The sequence below is a fragment of the Diabrotica undecimpunctata genome, chromosome 4 (assembly GCF_040954645.1).
Source record: "Diabrotica undecimpunctata isolate CICGRU chromosome 4, icDiaUnde3, whole genome shotgun sequence".
Classification (NCBI taxonomy): Eukaryota; Metazoa; Arthropoda; class Insecta; order Coleoptera; family Chrysomelidae; genus Diabrotica; species Diabrotica undecimpunctata.
Genome location: NC_092806.1, coordinates 98370610 through 98391440, shown reverse-complemented (window position 1 = coordinate 98391440; position 20831 = coordinate 98370610). Strand labels below are relative to the sequence as shown.

The 20831-nt window shown below is 31.8% G+C and overlaps 1 protein-coding gene across 1 annotated transcript in view; it reads left to right on the top strand.

Moving 5' to 3' along the window:
- The first annotated feature begins 289 nt into the window (after positions 1-289).
- LOC140439821 (uncharacterized) overlaps positions 290-20831 on the top strand; it is a 376019-nt gene continuing 355477 nt past the window's right edge. Inside the window, exon 1 of the mRNA XM_072529974.1 lies at positions 290-711. Within this exon, the coding sequence (XP_072386075.1) occupies positions 594-711 (118 nt within the window). The 5' untranslated portion in view covers positions 290-593. The remainder of the gene's footprint in view (positions 712-20831) is intronic.

The window sequence follows — 20831 nt, the reverse complement described above, 5'->3', positions numbered from 1 at the left end:
ACTATTGCAATAATTATATAGACTTATTTGAAGAAATAATTGTCAAACTAGCTTACTTAATAGTACAGTATATCCTAATACACGAGTAGTTTTACGGATCATTTAATGTCGTTCTATACCCAGCGTAATAACATGCCTTACGGTAAATCCAAACGTTACAGTAAAAATGAACGTAAATCACCGGCACAAAAACCGACGACATAACTAGTTACGCCACTGTGAGCCCCCTTCCCATTATACACGCCAACTTGCGGCACACCTCAGCAAGGTAGTTTCAACTTTGGTATGAGTTTAGTTTGGATTAAAACATCGTATAAACATTGCTACGTGTCCACGAAACCTGTTTTGTTTTAAAAAAGTGTATCCAACCGCCAACCGTCGACCGTTTACAAATTCGGTCAGCAGGATTAACAGGAAGATGTAATAATATTCCTGAAAACCGTTTTCTTCGTTAAGAACGTGTCTTTTTAGTAAACAAAAGTTTTATTGATTTGTGACATGTGTCAGTAGGGTCATGCGCTGCAGTTGTGTTGTTGTTGTTTTTGTTTGTTGTGATTTGTGATAGTTATTGGAAATCATGTTGTTTATGTGATATGGCGGAAATAAAACCCCTGTATTCGACATGTGTTGCTGTTTTAGGATTTATCTGCTTTGTAGTTGGCGCTACTGCAGTTGGAATACCGATGTGGGGCTATTTCACCACGCCTGTTGGTGAGTTTGAATTTTTTGTTTCTTTGCCAAAGCAGCTATCTGCATCTTTAACACAACCATGGTTATAAAAAATATAGCCGGTACCTTTAAATCATTCTGCGATCCGCAAATATTGACCAATGAATATGACTTATACCTAGGTATACCTATGATATTAATTCGATACAGAAATCTCATAAGTATTTTATTTTTTTTAAATTGTGATTCGAATTGAAGAATATATTTTAAAATTAAATATCATTAAACAAATAAAAACGATTTAGAAAAAAGTGTATTGAAAAAAAAACATGTTTTGCATATTCGGTTTATGCATTTGGCCTTGGAATTTTTATTTGCGTATATTTTGGCGATAACTTTTAGTCTCAGACTATTGCTATGCCGTTGATGATGCCAAATGGCCTGAGTTTACCATAATCGTCTATAATATTTTTAGTTCCAAGCGATTAAATGGATTAAATTTCTTTATTTGAAAACCAATATCTATTGTAGATGATAAAACAAGCCAGGAGGGTAGTCATGACTAACAAAAAAGTTTTTTTTTAACTGGTATAACGCCAACCATCACGTAGTTAGCGGTCTAAGATATTAAATAATATTATCTTGGAACCATCGCGTAATAGAGTATTCTTTAGTTTTGCAGACCACTAACTATGTAATACTACCACCAACTTTTTTTTTACTCGTCCGTTGTAACTACCCTTGTCTTTGTTTCAACCTCCACAATAGAAAGAAGGAAGATGTCTTAGAAAAAATATTGAATTACTTATACATATACATGCGAAGTATGTGATATTACTAACTTTTTGTAGATATGAAAAGTCTTCAAAGGAATATTTTTAGTATTTATACAGGCGAGTGGGAACCCCCAACAAGATGACCATGACCTCTATTTATAACTCGTTAGCAACCTGGCAAATTTGGTACCAAATTGTTTGCAATAAAAATCTGCAAAGCTTTTCTAAATAAAATTTTTTGATTGGGGAGGAGGAGCATGTAAATAATCGAGGAAAAAGCTAATATTTAGATTTTATAATTTTAATAAAATTTTATACCTATTTAACTTGCGAAATCTGGACTCGGTTTATATTATATTTAGTATTTTAGCCTCGACACAGTATACTGTTGACATTTTTGTTTATTTTTTCGGTTTTTGTGAAAAAATCTTGTACAACTTATACGATATTTCTTCTAATAATTAAAAATTTATGTTAGAAATTTTTTAATTAGCCATTATAACCAAATTTGAAAACCCATTATAAATTAGTATATGTTGAAAATACTTTTGGACAATTATATAGCGTAACAAAATAAACAAACGATCAAAATTTTCATATGATTGAAACAACTTACAGGGGTAAAACAAATAATATTGTTTATGCACCTCGATTGGCAACACACTCTTAGATGGGCCTGGGTTCTGATGAGGTGGTCAATATCCTACTAGGGTATCTAGTTCCGCGTTTTAATTAACTCCTCCCAAATGGCTCCCAAAGATGCTTTAAATTAAGGAGTCTCTCAACCACCATGCCTCACACGTGTTTAATAATTGTGAATAAATCTTTGAATCTCGGGGACCAGGGCAAAATATTGACCCTAGCCTGTTCAAAAAAGTTTATGGTGACTCTCGCAATGTGTGACCCTGTGTTAGCTTGCTGAACAATTGAATGTGGTAGCGATTGAAGGTAGGATATAAGTGAGAATTTTTTCTACGTTTAGCTGAGCTTTCATGTTCTCCCTGACAAAGATTAAAGGGGACTTTGAGCCATACGCGATGGCACTCCACACCATAACCCCAACGTGTGTTTCACATGTTGTTCTCACAATACTGTTGATTTCGTCTTCCACCACGTCATTTTCTGGACTTGACTCGGCCATCATGCATCCCTAAACAGAATCCAAATTCGTCACTTAAGACAAACCCATTCCACAGCAGGTCGCAAAATAATTGTTTTCTGTACCAGTCAAGATGACTACGTTGATGTTTAGGGGTAAGAGGTAGCACCCACTGTGACCGAAATAAAAAAAGGCCAACACTCTATTGGACAAAATTTTATTAAAATGAAATAATTTTTAATGAATGTTCAAATTTTTGTTACTTAAAATATTTGAAACAAGTCTTTTTGATACAAAATAACATTAAAAAAAAGTTGAATCAGTGAATACCATGGTTACTATTTTAAAAGTGTTTCCAGGAGAGTGTTTAATTATTTTTGACGTAAAAATTATTAAATAAAATGTGATCTAAAGATGGAAATACCCTTAAAGACATCGTTTTTTATTTATCTTAACAAAATTGGCCCCCTTCTCATCAGTTGATTTGCAGTAAATGTTTGCCTGATTCTTTTTCACATGACATATTAGAATTATCCGACGGTGGCGATTACCATTGTGAAGGCGTCTAGATCTTCTGCCACATGGATTAATTGTCCTGCATATGATATCTGAGTCCATTTACAATCTTGCTGTCCAAGGTAACTTTTTACATCGGTATTTGAATCCATATTTCCAATTATTTAATTCTGTTCACTTGATACTTTTAGTGTCCACACTTCTGCTTAAGTATAAATCAAATATAGCACTTAACCATTATTTGTCTTAGTTCTAAACTGAGATGATTATTATAAAAAAATGTCGTTGGTCCGACATGAAAGCTCCCAAATATGTATCTGTGTGAATTTTTTTACCTTAGACTCCATTTAATAGAGTCTCTGCATCTGGATATAGGTTACGACTAAAGACTAATAATTTGGTTTTAATTGAGCTTATTTTAATGCCCATTTCCTCTTCTACTTCGTGAATACGATTTAACACAATTTGAAGAACGTAACATTTTCAACAGAACTACTGTAAGTAGTTTCTCGTTGATTTTAATTCCATATGGCTGTCTTTAAAGTGCCTTTTTAAATAGCTGGTCTGGGTAAACATTGAAAAATGTTGAGGTTGAAATAAAACCTTGTCTGACTCTACGTTCTATGGAGATTGCGTTGACATAATTGTCTTCAATTTTTACCTTAGCAATTTGATTCCAGTACAGATTCTTAAATGACAAGAATATCTTTGTCATCTATTCCTATATTTTTTAGCATCTGCATTAATTTTCCATGCTGTAGTTTATCGAATGCTTTTGGAAGTCCACAAAGCATGCAAAAACATCTTTTCTTTAATCACCTGGTGTCTCCTTTTTTCCCATACCATTTCTAAAACCAAATTGGGTATCTTCGAGATCTACTTCGTATTAGAGGCTAAGTAATTCTATTGTGGAGTATTCTTAAGAAAATCTTAAGAATGGCTTATTAGGCTGATTAATTAATATTCTAAGCATTTTTAGCATTTTTTTTAGGGATTGTAACAAGGATAAACTTGAACCAGTCTTCAAAAATCACTCCAGTATTATATATTGCTTATTCAAAATATATTCTGAACTAATATGAAATAATTCTGTACATCCAATACAAAATTTAAGAGGCACCACTCTTTTGTTATTCCTAATATTAAGTATTTTAAAATATTATTTTTGTACTTTTATACTTTAATATACTAATTACAATTTTAATATCTGTATCATAATGGGCTTCGTTATAATAAAAATTTTCATTTCATTATGACACAGTTTTTTAACCAATAAAATCGCGAGATGACGTCTGTATCGAGAGTGGCACATACGCAATGAGTAATGTCAAGTCAAATGCATATGTTTAGACAGTTGAGAATATGAACTGATAAATTTCATGAATGATTCTTTTTAACAAAATGTCTATAGACGATAGAAATATTGAAAATTTAACACCTCCTGAAATAAATATACAATTAAAAATAACGTCAGAAAAGTTACTACCGGAGAAATCGCAAAAAACTTACGCAAAGGTGTTTTTGTAATTTTTGGAGTAGAGAATTGACAATAAGGTAAACAAGTCAAACAAAAATGTTTGACTTGTTTATTTTGACGAAATGCCTAGGAAATATAAATGTATTAACAAAATAACTAATTTAATCATATATCAATCATCTACTTACTCGGTTTGTATTACAAAGTAAATAAATTCAAACATATTTTTTGGTGTCAAATGGTCGTAGAGAAAATTATGTATACTACTCGCATTTAATTGCTATTAGGATACTCGTATTCCTTACTACATTCGCCAGTACGCGGCACATATTGTATCCCGCATACTTACTCATTAAAATGACCATCATAAAATGCTCGTTGCATAATAAACTATTAGATATTGTAACAAAAATTTTTAAGTATATAAATATTCCTGTCATAATCAATATCTTTACCTCTATGAGTATAACGGGTCGGTCCCCTGTATAAGTCGTCTTATTATATTTCTCTATCATATGTTTCATAACATAAAAATATCGCTTACTCCAGTTGATCATTCAGGGAAAAATAAAAGAAAAGCGCTTCTGGACTTCTGCTATTATGCTCATTCGTAATTTTATCCTTTTTTGTCATTTTACTCATCCATTTAACATTTCTCCTTTCAGTCATATGCATTTATTGTTTTTCCTAATTTTTAACTGCCCTAAATTCAGTTCTATACATGAAAGCTGGCCTTACGGTAGTTTTAGAGAATTTTTTCTTAAGTTTTATAAGAAATAAATCTTTTTGTCAAACAACACACTACTAACTTCCGTTCATCCCACCGTAATTCTACTGAATGCGTAAAATTTATCAGACTCTCCTACACTGTTATTACAGAGGGACACAAGTTGTGTCCCTCTCATACATATTTCTCACTTTCTTCACTTATTTACCAAGAACTACTTTCTAATTAAGTGCTCACCAAATAATATATCTAAGAACCCCATCATATGCTTTCTCAAGATCAATCAGTATATAAGCGTTTGTCTCTTAATTTTTGTATTTTTCTTTTGGTTGCCTTATAAAGAAAATTGCATATATTGTTTATCTGCCTTTCATACAACAAAACTGATTATCGGATATTTTGGTTGCTTCACGTATTCGTCTATAAATTAAGTACGTGGAGTTTAGGAATATGTATTAAAGAGAGAAAAATATACAGCATAATTATGCTGCGTACCCTCAGACGTAACACATAAGAAGAATTCGACGTATGAATTTCAAATATGAACGAAATAGCAATGAAGTTGGTTTATAAATTAAAAAACCAAAGAGCAAAATGACGGTATTTGATGATTAAAGGAATCTATATACCTAGTTGCAAAAATCACCAACAATGGTAATTGTAATGAAGAAATAAAAAGAAGAATGGCTATGGGCAAAACTGTAGTGACCAAACTCCAGAGTGTATGCAAAAATAAAAAAATCTCCAGAAGCGCAAAAATGATGTTTTACATGACACATTTTACCCATTGTTATGTACGCTACAGAGTTATGGATAATAAAATCGACAGATAGGAAACAAATCGAAACTTTTGAAACATTCTTTTGGGGACGAGTGCCCTGTATCCAGAAACGTACCAATCTCTCAGTTCTCACCGCACACAACCTCACTAAAACAATAAGCAAAACTATTTAGAAGAACATCATGAAATATTTTGGTCTTATTATGAGGAAGAATATCGATTTAACTACAGTCTATGTTAATCAAGTATCACAAATGACAGGCACATACTTATAGGTATGATTTCTTTCTAACGACTAAAAATAGAGGTAAATGGCGTCAATAACTTCTTTATATAGGAATATATTTCTACATCATATATGAATATATCCCTTCATCACCTACCAAGAGAGAAGTTAATACCATCTTATTAGCATGCTTGTCTACGTTATAGGTTTTCAGGCTCCAAATTTTTTAGAGTCTTTTCAGTAGCTGGCGGCTATTGAAATTACATTCGACTACTATACGTAAAATCTTGTTCCTATTTAATTCACATCATTCCATTTTTTCCTATTCAAACAACGCTGTTGTCTTCCCAGTTAAATATTTACCTTAACCTGCGTTTATTAAACATTTTTTCTGTGTTTACGCTTTTCTTAAAAACTGTTTCTTTTAAATTTACAGTGTAAACTATCTGTAGATATTACACTGCTTCTCTTCATATTTGTTTCTGTCTGGATATTATACTTTAGTACCTCAGTTAAATTTATACGCTTAGTTCAATACAATAAATTTATACGCATCACAAATAGTTATTTGCTCAAGTCCAGTGGATAGACTAGATTCATGCAGATGGATAGGTAAAGTGGCACAAGATACCCAGAAGCTTTGTGTTCCCAATCTGAAAACTCAGGTACAGAACAGGATAGAACAGAAAATTTGAATAGGTTAAGGCCCACTTATGACTGCATTACTACTGATCATAATAAATACGTTTTATTACAACGTCACAAAATAGCGGTTCTTCACATCGATTCAATATTATCAATTAATTCGATTCTAATCATCATAAATTTATTCGAAGCAGGTTTAAATGACATTAAGAAGATCGGAGGACACAACTGGAAGCAAGTAGCGCAAAATAAAAAACACTAGATTGATTTCGGGGAGGCCTATGTACAAAGTTGGATTACTTAAGGCTGAAAAAGAAGAAGAAGGTTTAAATTAAAAACTGCATGCAAAATAACTAGCAAAATACAGACATTAAATAAGAATAATAAGAAGAAATAATTACAATTATTTTTAAATATCTTAATTAACTTTAACGATTAACTGATGTTTAATGCTATTTTATTATTCATTTAATATTTCGTCGGAATTTGACAGGTCTTTCAGAAGTAAACAACGTATGCTTTGTTAATACGTTAGCAGGTCGCATTAGGACCAAACCTAATAATTTATTAAATTGCTTTATTGTAATATAACTAATAATAAAATATGTAAAATATAAATAATAAATTAATATTAAAATTACTTTATTGAATTTTAAAAATATTATTTAACTTTTAAAAATACAGAAAACATGGTATAAAGCTTCGCACTAGTCTACTGTACAAGTACAGTGCTGCTAGTACCGTATATTGTGTTTTAAATTGGTATACCAATCATTCCATACTTAATTAAAAAGATTGTGAAGAAATTGAATATTTTCTTAATGGGTCTTTTCCTTCAAATAGAATTAAAATAACTATTATTTGATGATATGTATATTATACAGTGCCTACAGTGCATTAAAATGGGTTCAGAATAATTCAAACACTTATTATAATATTAGACAACATATCGAAGTAGGCCTCGCCTTAAAAAGTCGCATTTACATTCCAGGCGTGACCGGAAAGTTGAATGACATCGATAATAAAAAACAAACAATAAAACCTGTAGACTTAGTAACATAACCACTAAAGTCTGTATCTTCAATGACCTATTTTTCTTTTTTGCAAGACTGTTCCTTTGAGTATAGCAGGATTTACAGTAAGTAGGCACTACGTAGATGGGAAGTAGAGAACTTAGTAAGCTATTAGGATTTATAGAGCATAAGAGAAGTTATTTTCACAGTTAGTGCAGCTGTATTAATTAGTAGCACAATACGGTATTAATAATATACAGGATGATCTAATATTAACGTTCAACGGAGTTTTACCCATGGTCACTTAAGCACATTCCCAATTTAAAATAAATTATTAAATAAATTATTACCTATAGATATAAATGATAGTTTTATTATGATTTACTTAATTACATTGTATTATTGTATTGCCTTCCTATATATTGATTTCACTTATAGAAACGATCATTTCCAGCCTATGAATATTCGCAAAAAGATGGAAATAAACCTAAGAAATACTCTAACCTAAGAAATACTCAAGAATTTGTATTGGATCTATTGAGTCTATTGGAATTGGAAACATATGTTTAATTGATTTCTAATGAGAATGAGACAAATTAAATATCGTATGCAGGATATCTAGATATTAATATGAGATAAAGTAACAATTAAAAGTGTTAAATTTAAATGAAATTGGCACCAATTCTAACTTATCCCAAATGTAAAAAATGGAAACTTTAAAAATATTGACATATAAATGAATACCTAATAAAACTTATGTAAGAATAAAAAAATACAATAAGTATGTGGAGGCCAACGAGGCCAAGCCAAGCGAATAAGCGAACTTGTAATAAAAACAGTGTTAAAAATTGTAGAGTTTATTACATATTTTCGAATAAATTGAAGGCAAATGTTGTGAAATTATGAAAAAGTAGTAGTTAAAATGTATTAATTGATATCAGTATTATAATAGTATAGTCGGGATAGCATTTGACTTTACACGGCGAGCTGCCGTAAATTTTATTATTCTAACCTTTAAGTGTAGTCAATAATAGTGTGAATTTAAAATCGCAACTGAATTCTGCCGTTGCGTTAGCCGCCATCTTGGTTTTAAAGGAGAACCGTTTTTGCTCAATATCTCCGCGATTTTTAACCTTTTGAAAAAAATGGTAAATACTGAAATTATTGCAAATGCGATTTCTTTCAATTTATTTTTACAGATTATTTCGTGCTGTTGATATTTTTCGAGTTAAAGGGGAAAATAGTGCCGGAGAGGAATGTATATTTATTAAATTATCTCGTTTATTATTAACTTTACGACATGCGTGCACATAAGCAAAAGTGAAGAGAATTGTGTTCTATACAATTTCGATTTCTTTCATTTTTTGCCAAATTCAGTATTTAAGGTCGTAAGTTCGTTGATTTGCTGATGAAGATACAACCGTCTAGGGTTCGTGAAGCTTAAAACCTTAAATTTTAATTTCTGAAAAAAATCAAAGAAATCAGAATTGTAGAAAATATAATTTTCTCCATTTTTGTTAAGGCACACTTATGTTGTAAAGTTAATAATAAACGAGATAAATAAATAATTATACCTAGTCACTATTTTCCCTCTTAATTCCGAAAATATTGACCGCACGAAAAAATTTGCAAAGAAGAAATTGTAGGAAATTGTAATTGCAACAATTTATGTCTGTCCGATTTTGTCGAATTTGGAAGAACACTGACATCACAAAAAATTCAAAATTACGCCTTGTTCGAGCATTGATACTGTCTATCGTCAACTTCGTTTCAGAAACTTGGACAATAAAAAAAAGCTAATTCAAAGCGTATAAAGGCATTTGAAATGTGGGTCTACCGTAAAATGTTGCCCATACCTTGAACTTGAGATATTTTGGACATATTACTAGAAGAAGAGAAGGCATGGAGCGAATGATAATTGAAGATAACGTAGCGGGTAAAAGATGTAGAGCAAGATCTCCAGTATGATGGTCGGACCAAATAAAGGACATGACTGGTTACTCATTCTCCGAAGCAAAACAACATGCACAGGAGAGAGATAATTGGAGAGAAATTGTCAAACAAAATACATGACGCCACTAGATCTTTACGAAGGTGAAAAGATAGAGCAGCAGTAGGCATAAAATTCCCCTATTTTTTTATGTATTCTTGTAATACAAATCCTGGTAATTGTTGCCGCGGTAACTTGCCTATTCCGCGGTCTTATAAGTCTTCTCAAGCCCATGTATATTATGTAACGGCTTTATGACGCCTCTCTCTAAATATCATATGGTGTATATATCCTTTATGAATGATTTTCTTTTAGGCCTTAAACTGCTTTCTGCTCTACGAAATGGAAGCGTGGACACTGACTGTTGCATCTATGAATCGGCTCGAAGCGTTCGAAATGTGGTGTTATAGGCGCATCTTACGTACATCCTGGGTTGACAGAGTTACTAATGTGGAAAGAATGTGAAATTCTCATGACTGTCAAAACTAAAAAGTTGGAATGTCTAGGACATGTAATGAGAAATCAAGAACGTTACGGCCTTCTCCAGCTGATTCTCCAAGGAAAGGTAAACGGTAAGAGAGGACCGGGAAGAAGACGCATTTCCTGGCTGGAAAATTTACGAAAGTGGTATAACACGACTACCACTGAACTGTTCCGCGCTGCAATAAACAAAGTAAAGATAGCCGTGATGATCGCCAACATCCGGAACGGATAGGCACTTTAAGAAGAAGAGGCCTTAAACAGCGTTTTTTATTATGTGATGAGTATCAATATTTTTCTTAAAAATACTTGATCTTCGTCATCATAACTAACTTTACAGTTTTAATTTATTTGGTTCCTTTTTCATTCACTGAATATTATATGAAATCGCCTCTTGCGTTCACAAAATTTCTTAAGGCTATAAAATTGTTTATAAATACTTTGATTTTATATTTGATACTTAAGTATTTAATTTAATATGTATAAAATAGTATGAAAATATGCCCTAAGTTTTATATTAATACAGTACAAAAACAGAAGTTATAAAATAAAGTGTTTTTACGAAAAATAGTATCCAAGGTAGAATGCTCGACCTGTATTTTTTGTACAACACTATCTAGTTTTTGGCGAGTGATTCCAATTCTTTTTTATAGTTGTCAACGTTGTTTTGAGTTTTTTTTTCTCTAAAAACTGATCTTTCATATTACGTTTTTAAGGTATTTCACAGTTACATCTAATTTTAAAGTCTTTATTGGAAACAATTTTACATTTCCATGTTTTTTCGTTATCCACGGGAATCCGAATTGTGACACGTTTTAATGAGATTATGTCCCCATTAACTTTAAAGTTATTATTGTTTTCTATTGTAGTTGTAATAAAAATGCACTTAAAGTGTTATAGTGTTGTCCACAAGTCAATATTCAAGAGTCCAAGGATATATATTTTATTTTTGAAAAATATAGTACCTTTGTTTGGAATTAAAGTCACGTCGTAACTGATTTCACGAGAATAAATAATTATTATTGTTTACACACTTATAAAACTACATTATATAACCTTGAAATATTGCAGTTTTAATTATTAATTACTTTGTTTTAAACGTTGTTATCGTAATCAATGGTAAAAGTACCTGTAACTATCGTGAAACCAAATGGATTTTATATTAGAATGCAAATGGTAAAATTATTCTAGGAGCTGGGGGGTGTTGAGTATGCACTTTTATGTCCCATCGTCATTCGTCAGATAATTTGTTATAAACAAATTTATTGTTTAAATAATTGTATCTTCTAAACTATTAGAGACATTTTATTTATCCAAAATGAAAACTGTTACTTTTAAAAAAATTAACAAAACAGAATATGGTAAACTTAAATCTGATTGTCAGAAACGGAGTTATAACAAAAGGTTTTTAAAATGTCTGCAAAGTTAGTATATCCATTTTATAACGCCGAATTCAGACCACCATAGTCTATAAGGCCATAGCTATATGTCTGCAAGGAAACGGGCACTGGGCACATCTTGGCGGCATATTGTATTGCTAATTAATTGCTGTTGATTGGCCCAATAACCAATCTCTAAAAATTAACAAAAGTAACACTTTTAATGATGTTGGAATAGTAGTGATGAATTGATACGCTCAAATGTTCATGACAAAGGGGTCGAAATAAAAACTATACTTGGGGACGAGTAAACATTTCAGAAATAAACTACAGTGTAACAAATAAGCAATTTTCCAAGTGCTTTTTATGGCGAATTAGTATTTTTTTTCTTATTTTTTTAACTAATTAGATGGCTTTGGTAAATACCAATTAGCCAGACGTTTTCTTCTCTAACTATAATAATTAAAAAAAATAAACAAAAAAAAAGAAAAAAACTTTACAGAAATTTAGAAAGAAAAGAAAAGAAAACTCACCCTTCTTCACAATAACAATGCTTAAAGTATTAGTAGTGGAAAAGTTAAGTGTGAGCAGTGTATATTTTTTTTTTAATTTGTTCGTCGCCCACTTACAAAAACTAACTAGTTGCAGAATTGCTAACAGTGAATTAGTAATTTTGATTTTTGGAACAGCATCTACAAAAGCTCGATCTTTATATTTAAACTGCAAACTACAGTTTTTAACACTTTGACTGCGCACTTTTTAGGAGTTAGGATTTAGGTATTTTTGTAAAAATGCTTATGTATTTGTTGTTAGACCAGTGTTAATATTTAAAATGATATATACAGGCTGTTAACTAATTTTTCACTCGCGACTAAAATAAGGATATCTATATACTTATTCCACAAATACATCATAGTTTTCCAGTCAAAATAGTTTAAAAATAGTTTTTATAATTCAAAAAACTAAAAATTTATAACATTAAACAAACTAAATTAAGACAATTGCATAATAAAAAAATAAAAAAACGTATATTAAAAATAAAAGTATGAAAATTAGTAAAGCACTTGCCAACTCAAAGTTCAGGTTTTTGCGGACAACTTTTACAATGATATATTATTGTTTTCGTAAGTTATCGAAAATTATAGAGTGACATTTTATGACCTGGGTATAACAAATGTGAATTTATTAGTATTAGTTAAAAGAAATGTATTCTAAATTTTTTATACTGCCTCAATGTCTGTCACAGGGGTAGTAGGAACTCAGTTAGTCTTGTCGGTCAACTCCTCTATGTGCTTATTCTAATGAAATATGGTAGCAGGTTTACTCTTCGTTTGTTGTCTCTTGTCGATATATTCAATCATGTCGTTTCCAAATTCGTTGGATATATACAAAATGTCCCTGTTGGCTTTTCATTTTCCTACCAATATTTTATTGGTCTTTTATTGGTCCAGATTTCGAGCGCTAATCGCTTTCCTAACTCCCAGACCACCACAGAGCTGGAACCTGGGAGTTAGGAAAGCAATTAGCGCTCGAAATCTAGACGAAGACCTAACTCAAGACAGAATACAGTGGCGTTTGGGAGTCGGACAACGTCGTAAGACGTTATAAAAAAACCGAATATATATATACCAATATTTTATAGTATATTATATGTAGGCCGCAACTGTTTCACCTTTCTTTAATTTTTGTGCTAATACTCCTCTAGAATTTTGTTTTCGTTTTACATTGAAGGTGCCAGTACAGTTTGTACTTCGCGTGATTAAATAGTTAGCTGACCTATCTAGATAGAATCTAGATAGTCCTCCAGTGGATACTAAACACTTTACTACTTTACACTTCTCCCTCCCATATTGTCGGCTGCTCCAGTATACATCAAACTTTTTAAAATTAAACCGTTTGGTTTAGTTAACATGTATAACTTTATTCCGTATTTATGGCGTCTTTAATGTACTGGCAATAAATCATACGCCCACGCCATAGTACCATCAACTCATCCAGAGACAAATTTTTTCCGGTATAATAAAGGGTCCCATCTTTCTGTTGAAAAAATTGATGATTGGTTTAATGACGATCTGTAGGATTTTGTTGGCCATTATTGGTAAAATGTAGACATCTGATAATTAATAGAAATCTGTCACGACTCATGTGCTCAGCGAAGCATTTTATATTAAAGAGATAGTACCCTCTCCACTAATCTATTTAACTTTCTTTTTCCTGTGTGCGTCACTAGTACTAAGAAAGTCAACAATACTTCGAATTTAACAGATTTCCATCGTGTAAACCTGGACTTCTCAATAATTCCTTCCGAACAAAAAAGCTCTTCACTATAGCGATTAGTTTTCTCAACAAATAAATTTACTAGTTCATTATCAACAATAAATCTAAAAAATCGATAGGTTCCTTATTGTCTGGAATTGTTTGTAGAAGTTGCTTTTTTTTAGTCAACTCGAACTTTTTCATTTCTCCCGGTATATCGGATCACTGCAAAATACCATCAAGAACATCATTTGCAATCTCCGACTCTTGAATGGATGTATAATCAATTGCACCTATAACATTTTTTTTGTAACAAAGTACCATAAAAATCAATTACCTATATTACCTTCTTCATCATCTGTATGCTCTTCCGAATTCGATTCACCCCAAACGCAGTCCCGCCCACTTGTATCAAAATCTGAATAATCATCATCATCATCGGATTGCTGCAATATAGTTAAAAGTTCTTCTTCTGGTAAAGATATTTTACGTTTTTTGGTTTTGATGGAACTGCCACATCATTATCCAAAGTGAGTTAAAAAAAAGAAAAACTTAAAATGGCTAATAGTTTTACGTAGGTTATGTTCTAAACAACACGCTCACAGATTCACGTACCTTTGATGCTGTTGAAATACTAATTTGTTACTTTTAAAAAAGCTTATGGCTCACCAGCGAGCCATCCGCATCTGACAAAGGAACGATGCGGCTCACATGAGAACCATGTGCAGTCAAAGTGTTAAACTATTTACCTGTAGAATATTTTTCATTTATTATTTTATATATAAGCCACAATAAATTAATTAATTTGCATTTTTTTGTTTGTCTGGTATTCATTTTTAAATTTTCAAATTGTAAATAATTGATGTAACCTGGAAATTCATCGCCATTGAAAATATCATATATAGTTTATATCACTTATTGACAATTTTATTACAGGAATTTTTTTCATTATTTCCATGTATAAAATATTCAGATTATAAACTAAGGTTCTAACAATCAACTCAAGTTTCCATGTTTATTGTCCAGCAGTGTACTTGTTTAATATCAAAAACATCAATATATGATGACATAACGGAAAACATGATTTTAAATTTAGCTGGCAGCTTTTCAGTGGTGAACGAAAGCCTTATTTAAACATAGGTGATTTTGGCTGTGTCCCAAAAATCTGTCGCGATCGCATTAATAATGGAATAAGTTGGTAGTTTATTTAGAAGCACACTGAATCAATATCCATAAATTAAAACTAAATTATTAAAATATCTGATGGCTCAATATTCTATAAAACTTTTAAAGCAATAAGATCATATTGAATATTGAAATTCCCTTGTATATTTTGCATATACGGACCTAAACTTATTATTTGACTGAGGACCTCTTTATACAAGATCGATAAAATCTTTTTGTTTTTTTATTAATTAAAATTAGTTTTACGTCCACGTTCTTATTTTTATTTGAATGAAGTAAACATGGCTGGTCTATCTATCAGATACTTATCTTTTATTATTATTATTTTCTTATGATATTGGAATTTTTTTTATTACTAATGGATCTTGGTGGTAGTGTGACTTATTGATGCTCACTTTACAATAAAACTCTAGACAATGTCGCATAGTAACAAGATTAAAATTTGGTAGAGGTTATATCACAAATATTGTCGTTGATGTTCCATTGGAAGGTAAGGTGGAAGAAAAAGTAGTTATACACAAATAAATTCTAAAAATATTTAAATTTAATGAAGCAGACCATGTGATTATAGCAGATGACTTAAATGCTAGAATCGGATTCATACCTATTTCACAAGTCGTGAGATTTTGCTAAAGAAATTGCATCCATTTATTTATGTTATCTATTATACACGTGGTTCTGATATCGTTACCTCTTGATCTGTTCATCAGTGTTGTTCCTGTTAAAGGGCAGATTCGGGCTAGTCGCAGCAGTTTTGATATTTTTAAATGTACCTACGTATTCATGTGTTTGATTTAAAAACAACTAATTCAGATTATTAACATTAAGATTTTGAAAATTGTTTTCTTTAACGCGATACATTGTGCAGCAACTTACCGTGCTAAGGAGTAAGTTATCGCAGGGTCGGAGCACGTTTTCGCAAACCCTTTTTTTTAATTTAATAAACTAATTTTAACCTCTTTTTATTTTTAATAAAGAATACACAAAGAAGATATTGTTTAATAAACACCAAGTTATTTATCGTTATCTATTACTGATGTGCGAGGGAGACACAACATGTAGTGGTGGTTGCGGTATGCGTCGAGCGTGCAATGTTAACAAATAAAAACAAAGATTTTACAATAACATAATTTTGACACATCAGAATCTTATACATGTATATTCAAACTTTACCATAAGTAATTTTTATATAAAAAATGATTTTTTATTGCGTTTTAGAGCTTTGAAAATGGTCGATTTTGCGTTTTTCAAAATTTCAAACGCTTGTTATCGACAACGATTAACTTGTCGTTCTCGAGAAAAGTTACTACGGACTTTTTTGTTCAGAATCGCCCAAAAACTATTTTCGCGGGCCAAAAAGTTGATTACTACATTATTAGCCATCAAAAATTGACATATTTTACTACCCGGGGTACAGGTGTACCCCAAATTTAAAACACGTGTTTGCAAAAAATCAAATATATTTAAAAAAAACAAAGTTGATGTATACAAAGGCTTTACATTATTAAACAAAATTATTAATTATTAGTTTTAGTTTAGTTTTATTTTGACTGATGGTTCAGACATATGTATTTTTTGCACTTCTTGCAAGTTATCCTCGATTTTCTGCCTGGATTGCGTGTACAAAAAGCACATCTCCCGGAAGAAGTTTGCCTTTGGTCCACATTAGGTACTTCAGGCTCGATATGCAAATTTTTTTTTATAACAGCTCGGAGTTATTTTGACAAAGTTTGGATTTCGAGCCGTTCTCTCATCAAGGATCTAACTAGGTCGGTACCAAGTTTTTTTAGGAATGACCTTCTGTTCGGTATTAATTCCTTTTCTCTGGGATCACTATCTTAACATAGAACTATGGAATCAATTCCAACGAGGTCTAATAAATTGTAAAAAATTCTAAGAGGCCAGCGTCTTGATTTTCGTGCGGTGGTATATATATGCGCGAGCTGGTCGAATGTGTCAACTCCGATTTTGATTCGATTACAAAAATCAATTATTTCTGGAAGCACTGTAGAATTTGGTTGGTCTCCTTCAGGATACATGGTGGATAACATGATAACAATTTCTTTCTTAGCCTTTGGAGGCAATACGAAAGCACTGTTAGGTTTTTACTATAAGCAATCATAGCTGAATTTTGGTTTCTGTTACTTTTTTCGATGAACGTTACTGGGAGTTTAGCTTTATTTTTCTTCATGGTTACAACTAATGTAACTGAATGATCATCACACACCTTTTTTGCCGTCCGGATTGAGGTAAACGAATTATCTATTGTAAGGTTACGATATGTCCCCTCGAAAACTCATAAGCTGTTCATATAACGTGCAGTACTGTGAAAGCGTATAAAGTTTGTTACATTTGGAAATAACTGCTTCAATTTAGAAAAAATATCTCGCATTGGCGCAAAACGATCTGTTTTAGGACGCTAGTTTCTAGTGTCCCTGTCGTCAAACCTGAGGCAATATGTAAGAAATGCAAAGCGAGCTTCACTCATTACAGCGCAAAAAAATGGAATTCCTGTTTCTTCGTAGAAAAGTTTTTTTGATGTTACCGAATTCATATTTCGAACCCCAGCGTAGTAATAAGGTCCGCATAATGCTTTGATTTCTATTAAATTCGTATCTCTCACATATGATGGCCTGATTGGTGTATTAGCCACTTCCTCCTCGTCAACATGTCGATCTCTTGCATAACGTTCTCGTTGTAATCTAATTTCCTTGTTTGTGAAAGCGACAATATTTTTCAGAATATCATCAGTGAAAACACGGACCATGCTGAAATTCTATTAGTTACTTGTCGAGCAGCTCTTTTATTTCCAGGTAAATGAATCACTAGATTTCATTGATTGGTCCGACGTAACTTTTTGTTGAGTTTTCCGCTCCATTTGAAGCCATTTTTCCACGTACTTTGCTAGGCACTACCTGCTTATTGTATTTTTATATATGTATTTTTATATATTTATATATGTATTTTTGCACATATTCAATGTCGTTTTCGTTATTTGTAGCTGAAAGAGATTCGCACGGAATTTCATGGCTTGTTAAAACTTCGCAGCCAGTCTGATTCTTTGCTGCTACATATCATCATCGTTGGAATCCTCTTCATTCTCCGGAACATAATAATCATCGTTGGAATCTTTGTCATTCTTCTTTTATTACCAAATTTAACCTTCTTTGAAAGTCCAGGATGACTTCCAGAGTCCATTAATTTACTATTTTCCTAAAAACACAAAAAATATTATAAACAGTTCACATTTTACCCATACCCCAAACAGCACAGTACGTTTTAAGTACGTAAAATTTTGGTACTGTACGTACATAATGTCAAATGTGCGTTTTAAGTACGTACACTGCGGTACATACTAGTACGTACAGAAGAGTACGTACTATTACGTCTTAAGTATGTACCGTGAGAAAGAAAAGCTAAACATATTTATTATGTTAGGTTATGTTAACCTTACCTAATTTGTTTGCTTAGGAATTTTCCACCTCGAGTACAGTTTTGATGTTATAATTCATTGCAAGACAGTTTCATTTAGATTGTGTTTACTTATTTTTGTTTGTTTCTTTTGTTCGTGCTTAAAGTGTGGTTTCCTGTTATCTTATTCAGTCGAGTGTTTTTAACTTATATAGTCATACTGAAAAATGTATTTTGTGGGTGAGGAAGTAGGTATATTTAAAACAAAACCATTTGGTAAACTTTAAGATTTATAAGTTTTGCTTGTTTTTGTACTTCAAATATAAATAATAAAGATATATTCACCTATATTTACTTTTATTTACATAAATAATCATAAGTGTGTATAGTATGTACATAATATGTATACGTAGTATGTACTAGGTACATACCTTCAATATGTACTAGGTACGTACCTTCAGTACGTACTAGTTATGTACCATAAATTGGAAAATGTACGTCTTATGTACGTATTAAGTACGTACTTCGTACAGCAAAGTACGTACATTGTACATACTTTATGTCCCATCAGTACGTACTTAGTTTGTCTTATGTATGTACTTGTGCTTACTGGGATAACAATAAATAAAAATACTTACAGACCTCCGGTAAATTTATTTATAAACGAAAGAAAATATTCACTATTAAGTATATATATATATATATATATATATATATATATATATATATATATATATATATATATATAAATTAAGGATCACTCAGAAGAGTGGTGGGTTTTTTTCGGCCAAAAGGTGGAGAAAAAAGACAAAGTTGATGGCTACTTCATCTATTTATTGAAGACGTTTCTCTTTCTTAATCAGAAAGCATCATCAGTTCATCTAAAAAGAACAATATGAAAAAACCACACAAGCATGGAAAAGTGGTTACATGTGTTACCTTAAAAAGATATGTAGCAGTCAGTGATAACAAAGTTGTAAAGACACTTAAGTAAATGGACATTAAACGATTATGATGTATAAACAATAAATTGAACTGGATAAGTTAACAATTTGTTCAAACTAAGCACATCAAAACGAACATGTGGTTTTGTTTTTTTATATAAATGTATAAGTTAAAAAAAACATTAAAAAAGAGATTGAAGAACTAAGAAAATCAAAGAAGCACTTCCAACAATATAGCAATAGTTATGATTTAATTTTTACATTAGGTTGCATTATTGTATATTTTTTTTTTATTTTATTTTAAATTAAAGTGTCTCGGCAACTATTGGCCATTGACACTGGTACAAGTTTATTACAATTTGCTTATGTTTACATACATATACAATCTGTTTATATACAAGTTAGGATACATTAACATCTTAATATAGTTACACTAAGTAGTAAAGGTGACAGTCTTTTAGGAAACGAATTATGGCACTGTACATGTTTGTAGAACCAAGTAGATCACTTAAATTATTTTGAAAGTTGTAGTAGTCTCTTTGAGGTTTGTAGTGGACGCATTCTGGTAATATGTGCTGGACGGTTAAGGACTCATTACAATGTTCACAGCGAGGATGGTTTTCAGACGACATCAGATATCCATGAGTAAGACGAGTGTGACCTATTCTGAGCCTTCTGATAATAATATTGTCTTTTCTGCTTATTTGTGGCATGGTGATGGAGGTAACAGTTGGTTGAATTGTGCGTAGTTTAGTATTTTGCACATTCCAGTGTGTTTGCCAAGTGCTTAGTACGTTGTTCTTGATACTGGCCTTTAGGTCTTGGTGAAGTTGTATGTTTTCCATATTTTCTAAGGAGCAGGCCAGTTTTGCTGCATGATCAGCGTTCTCATTTCCATTGATACCAACATGGGATGGTATCCAGATGATAGTTACTGAAACACCATTCTTTGACTGCTCTTGGCAGATACTGTGGATGCACTGTACAATGGGATGTATGGAGTATATATTTCTGATTGAGTCAATGGCGGAGAGAGAATCGGTGCATATTGCTAATGATTTCTCATTAGCAATGGGCGAGTCTAATGCCTTGAGTATTCCATACAGTTCGGCTGTGTGTATACTGCATCTGGGAGAAAGCCGATATGATGCTACTGTTGTATTTGAGGAACTGACAGCACAACCGACGGCCTGTTTTTCTTTGGAGGCATCTGTGTAGAGAATTTTGTCATAACGCTGTGTCTGTATAAGTTCCTTA